Source organism: Castor canadensis, chromosome 9, assembly GCF_047511655.1.
Source record: "Castor canadensis chromosome 9, mCasCan1.hap1v2, whole genome shotgun sequence".
NCBI lineage: Eukaryota > Metazoa > Chordata > Mammalia > Rodentia > Castoridae > Castor > Castor canadensis.
The window spans coordinates 10,686,761-10,692,760 of NC_133394.1; the positions used below are offsets into that span (position 1 = coordinate 10,686,761).

The 6,000-nt window shown below is 49.3% G+C and overlaps 1 protein-coding gene across 2 annotated transcripts in view; it reads right to left on the reverse strand.

The window, feature by feature from the left end:
* Rnf150 (ring finger protein 150) overlaps positions 1 to 3,046 on the reverse strand; it is a 241,446-nt gene extending 238,400 nt beyond the window's left edge. For both annotated transcript variants that reach the window (XM_074041195.1, XM_074041196.1), the window contains exon 1: positions 2,454 to 3,046. In XM_074041195.1, the coding sequence (XP_073897296.1) occupies positions 2,454 to 2,946 (493 nt within the window). In that variant the 5' untranslated portion in view covers positions 2,947 to 3,046. The remainder of the gene's footprint in view (positions 1 to 2,453) is intronic.
* Positions 3,047 to 6,000: the final 2,954 nt, after the last annotated feature.

The following is a 6,000-nucleotide window of genomic DNA, read 5'->3' on the forward strand; positions in this document are numbered from 1 at the left end:
TTCAATCCCGTTCAATAAAAAAAGAAAAAGGCAAGCCTTCAAGTTCTGGAATCAAGTGTAAGACACTGACAGTCAGACTAGTGCTGACCCTGTATACAATTCAGGCAGAAGAATTTCAGAGCCCAGTGAAGGGTTCACCATGCTACCGCACCACATATCTCCTTATAATGAGACTCCAGCAGAAATCAATACACCCTCTGACTAATGTGACAAAATGTCAAAAAAGAATACAGAATTTTGTGGCTACCAGCAAATACAGCATTCACACAATTTTGGAGACAGAGAACTATTGGAAAGAAGACAACTTTCTTTACATGTTTTTTGGCCTTTGACTTTTAAACTATTACTAAATGTTTTACTCCCACTATGTCTTAACCAGTCACCATTTGGTGGAAAAATTAGCTTACTACTTTCTTTAAGAACAGCAGCCATTAATTGATCCCATGTGTTGGAAGTTCTGGAAAACCTTTTTAAACAGGAACAAATGATGCCTCTTCGTTTGTGCTCAAAGAAGCTGAATTTAAGATTTCATACTCATGCACAGAGAAACATTTCAGGAATCCTATAAAGGGATATAATGATGTTCTTGGAGTTTAAGGAACCATGAAAAATCCACTCTTTCTACCCCAGAACCCGGATTTTCTATATTAAATGTTCATTTAAATATACTTAACATAGCCAGGAGCCAGGCAATCATAGCTACTTGGAAGACGGAGATCAGGAGGATCACAGGTTCGAAGCAAGCCTGGGGAAACAGCGTTCGAGACCCAGTCTTGAAAATACCCAACACAAAACTGGGCGGGTGGAGTGGCTCAAGTGGTAGAGGGCAGGCCTCACAAGTGTGAGGCCCTGAGTTCAAACCCCAGTACTTCAAAAAAAGACACTTAACATGACTTAAAGTAAAATTCCATAGTCCAAACATCCTTGGATAAAAGTTTAAGTAGTACTCCCAGGATTCAAGGTCAAAGTTTAATGTTTTCCCCTAGAAGACATTTTAAAGTACTGGATCATGACTTTTCAAAGAAGGTGACTGCCTCTCCTGTTCATTAATTAACACACCACTTTTTTTTTTCCTGGCCTGTGTTTGTAAGTCTCTAACATGTATCTTCCCCATATGTTCCTGCTAAGGTTGACAAATGCCCTTGACCAAAACAGCTGGTGTTGATTACTAGCAGCAAATTAATTGTATATTTCACTAACCGGTGACATGAGCTCTTGGAATGGAAACTTATCCCCACAGAGAACACCTTGGCAAAGGTAGCCAAAGCCTGCTGCTCCATTTCAGTAGTCTGTTTATTAAAATCTGCCTTTGAAACACAATAATAGTTCTGACTTAGCTACTCCACTCAGCAAATGCATCTGTCTGTTCTGCCTCCTTCTTCCTCCTGCTACATGCCACAGCCCGAGCCCAGGAGCCCCTCCAAAGAGGGAGGGTCCAGTTCTCTGGCACGCAGATACATCACAGTAACCCTAGACTCCGGGAGGCTAGACTGCTAAAACTAGTGGCTTATGCTAACAAACCTGAATAACACAGCTTTTTTGGCGGTTTCCTACCACGGAAACATTGTTTATGTTATACGCAGACGTTATCAAGTGGAATTTGGGGGTAGCAATGTATTTCTAATCTGGCACTTGGGATAATTAAGAAAAGCTTTTTTCTGCACTGAAATCGCCTCATTCTCACCAAAAAGAAACATTCAGCGCATTAAACTCTCAACCAGGCAAAGGCTAACACAGCACTGGAAAAGTAGTTAGAACTTTATAGCCCTAAGCTCTTCTTGGCTTGCTGATGACTGTCGTTATTTACCATAGTGCCTGTCCATCAGTTTCTCTGGATGACAGCCTGGCAGAGCACAGTACTTGTAATATTACTTATAACGTACATAAACCCAGCAAGTGGGGGGGGAAGGGGGAGACTCTTAAACTCTCAGTAAGAGCTGAAATCTGACTTGCAGGAGCAAGTTCACAGTGGTAAACCGTTAGCAGGTAACCCTACCCACCTCCTGATACACAAGCGCACGCATCAGGGGTATACTTGATGCACACACCAAAGTGCAGAACTCAGTTATCAGATCTTCTGGCCCCAAACAGGTGCGGGGTGGGTCAGTAACCTAGAACAGTATCCGAGCTCTGAGCTGCAGACCCCATCTTCCCAATTCTCTTTGGAAAAGTCAGCCACCTCCGTGTTGCCCAGCTTTGGGATATGCCCCTTGCACAGTGAATCCTCTCGCCTTTGTAACACCCTCCGTCCCCTCTTCCTCCGTCCCCTCCTCCGCCGCCCCCGAAGTGACATGGGGCAAAACTTAAGCAGGGCCAGGGAACCTAGACGCGTCTTCCGCGCAGCATGGACTTTGCAGAGCGCAGCTGGGAGGCAGACGCTGGATGGTTCTCGCCGCCTCCATCCTCGCGGGCTCCCCTCCCCCGCGTCCGGCCTCACTGCCAGAGCCACTCACCTGCGTGGGGCATGGTGATGGTCTCGTTGGTGTTGGAGCCCACGTTGAAGATGACCACGGCGGAGGCGTTCTGCAGGAACGCGTTTCGGATCTTATCCCTGTAAGTGCAGTTGCCCTTGGGGATGAGGGCTATCCAGTTCTTGCCGTGCGTCGGCGCAGCGAACTTGGTGTTGGGGTCGCAGGCCAGGCGATCGTGGGCCGAGCTGGCCATGACCACCTCCCCGCGAGCGTCCTGCTTGGGCGAGTGCTCTCCATAGCGCCCGCACTCGGTCTTCTCCGTGTGCAGCTCGGTGCCACCGCCGCCGCCGCCGCCAGTCGCCCCGACCCCGGGGTCCGGAGCGGGCTCGGAGTAGGTGATGTTCACGAAGGCGGTGTACCATTCCTCCTTCTCGGCCACGGTGAAGTCCAGGCAGAGCAGATGCACGAAACAAAAGGAAAGCAGCCATGTTGAGAGAGCCAGGCTGCGGCACGCTTGGATGAGAGACCTTGCCATCTTTCTGCGCCGGGGTCCCCTCCCCGCCCCCCGCGTCCTCGTCCCGCCCCGTCCCTCCTTTCCAGCCCCGGCCAAGCCCGGGCCGGTCTCCGCTTCTGCTCCCGGCTGCTGCTGTTCACTCCTGGGCCCCAGGGGCCGCGGCCGGGGCGCGCAGCCGCCGCCGGGACCGGATTCCGGGTTGGCGGGTGGCGCGGGCCCCTTCCCCTCTTAGCCAAAGCTCGGCGATTGCATTTTGCTTCTCTGGTGAACTGGGGGCGGCGGGAAAGGGGGAGGCGCTCCGAGCTTGCGGGGGAGTCCGGCTGCCGCGCGTCCTGCTCCCTCGCCCGGCTTCTCCTCTTCTCATAGGGTTGGCAGGGGACCCAGGAGCGTGCGGGGTGGCGGCTCTGCGGGCGTAGGCTGCTCGCAGTCCCGGGTGCTGCTGAGGGCGTCCCGGCCGCCGCCGCCGCCGCCCCGAGCGCTGGGCGAGCGGGTCCGGCTGCGGTCGCGGTGGCCGCAGCCCCTGCGCGCGGTCCCTCGGGCGATCCGCCTCTCCGGTGGCTGCGCGGGGCGCACACGGGCCGCGGGAGGGGCCGGCTCGGGGAGAATGGAGCGAGCCGGCCGACAGGAGTACGCGGTCCCTGCGTGTCTGTGTATGTTTGTGTGTGTGTAATGTGTGCGTGCAAGGAGGAGCTTCGCGTGATGTCAAAGCTGCTGGGCTGCGCTCGCCGCGCTCCCCCAAGTCTCTTCGTGGGCGGCAGCGACCCCTGCCGGGTCTCAACCTTAGCCTCTGTCTGGACCAGTTGGGGGCAAAAAGGGAAGCCACCCATTGACTCGGGTATAGGAACGACTTCCTGAGCCTTAAATAAAGTGCAATGCCCGACTCTCTGATAAACAGTCATATTTGCTTGGAACACTTACAGTACCCTTCCCAGGGCCAAAATGTAAGGCTGGTGGATCTCAAGGTCCTTCCGACACCCGTCCTGGAATATGTAGGGCAGCGGCTATCATACAGTAGTTTTAAGACTCAGACTGATGGGTCCGGCCACCGCAAAGTTTTGGATTTACTAGGTATGGGGAATATTCATTTCTGTGAGTTCCCAGGTCGCTAGTCCAGCGGCCACAGCATCGCAAGTGTCGGTATAGATATGTGCTTCTTTTCTCTCATCTGGAAGCGAACACGTGGTATTTGTTTTCTTATATAGGGTGTTTTCTAACTCTGTTGGAGACTGGGTGAGATATTTCTCTCCTGTTTATTCTGGTTGTCATGACTGGTAACAGAGGACTCACGGCGTCAACTGGCGAGGGAGGATTGTGTTTGGGTTACTGTTTAAAGTGCGTTCTCCAGTTGTGCGCAGACATTGCAGCTAGTCAGCAGAGAATTCAGGTCCCCAAGAGTAGTGTCGTGAAAACTGGGACATAGCATAATTCCTTACCAATTAAACATTGGATGCTTGTTCTCTTTTCTCACCAATGGCTTCCTTGGCTTGAGACACCAGAAATAAGAAGTGTGGCTCTCAATCACTCCCATTGTACTTCCCGACACTCCTTCAGAAAACCAGGACCCGATTCATAATAAGAAAACAAAAATCCACCCTTTCCCCCAAGACCTTGCTATGTGTATTTCTGTGAGTGGACGTCCACCATCACTTCTTTTTCCCCAGCAGTACAAGCAGCTGGTGGCTGTTCAGGGAAAGCAGAGAGCCCCAGCTCTACCCAAATTAGAAGCAGGCACAAGATCTATTTAGAAGAATCTGTCTCTATGGTATTTGATATTCTGAATTTGTGATTCTAGCTTATTTATTTGAGAAAATAGGCTTCTAGGCCATCAGGGCAGTGCTTTTTATAGTGCTTAATGCCACTGAGGCTAAAGTGGAGACTGCCAGTCTGCTGGTTTCTGAATCACCAGAGATCTGAGGGAGATACCCATTGGCTACAAACCCCCAGGGTAGATTCTGTGTGAATGCCTCTGCAAACTACGGTGGTTCCCCAGACCTCGCTATCTCTTAGCAATTTTTTTCCAGCCACAAAACTTGGAGAACATGTGTCATTAAGACTGTGTGATGACCCTCTAATCCTTCCTTCCCCTTGGAAGAGTTAGGGGCTGAAGAGATGGCAAGGCCAACAGCAGCATCATGGCAGGGAGAGTACCATATGACAGGACCATTAAAATACTAAGTCAAATAGGTCCCTGGCTTCATGCTGTTGGAGAAGGAATGTGTAAGAATGAGAAGAAAGAAAGATATAAAGAGGCAACCCTGGGGCATTGGATCAGATTAAAAATGAGTGTGGAATCCCTTTTTAAACTACATATACAATGTAGTAAACTTTCAAAATAGGAGGGGGAGACAAGACCACTGTGCCCTGAGCACTGAACATTAAATTATGATGACAGCCAGTTCACAGTCCATCTGTTGCCTCTCTTCAGATATGAATGAAGTTGAACTTTCCATTTTGTCCAAATTTTGAAAGCATTTTTTCAAATATTTTTAGGTTAATAAAGACTCAACGTCTCAATAATCCTTCTTAAAGGGGTTCGAAAATAATTGCTAATGAATTTTAAAATAAATAAATAAAACTATATGTGTGTGAGCGGTATGAACATGTACACCATATATACCACAGGGCTCCGCATTCAGAGACCAGAAGCAATGGATGAGTTGTGGCCAGAAGACCTTGCTTTCTAAATGCCATCCTCTGTTAAAAGGAACCATGGCTGATTCCAGGGCTGGACCTGGGAAAGTACAAAGTGATTCTGGAGATACAGAAGTGCTCAAAACAGGATGAGAATGTGTCAAAAGGACACATGAGCCAGCTAGAAGGGGTTACCACCAGCCAAACCAAGACAATCTAGCCATCAAAATAAATAATGATAGTCGTTGATTATAACCTAATGAATAAGAGGTGATCTATGCTAATATAAACAAATAGTTAAAGAAATAAGTAGGGAGGAAGGAAGCACACTTGTAGTGATAGAAATGCTACTAGTACAGATTGATGGGGATAGGAAGTGACCATTTGTTTTATTCAGATAGCAATCCTCAATGGATGCTAAGGCTGGTAGGTGGATATTTGATG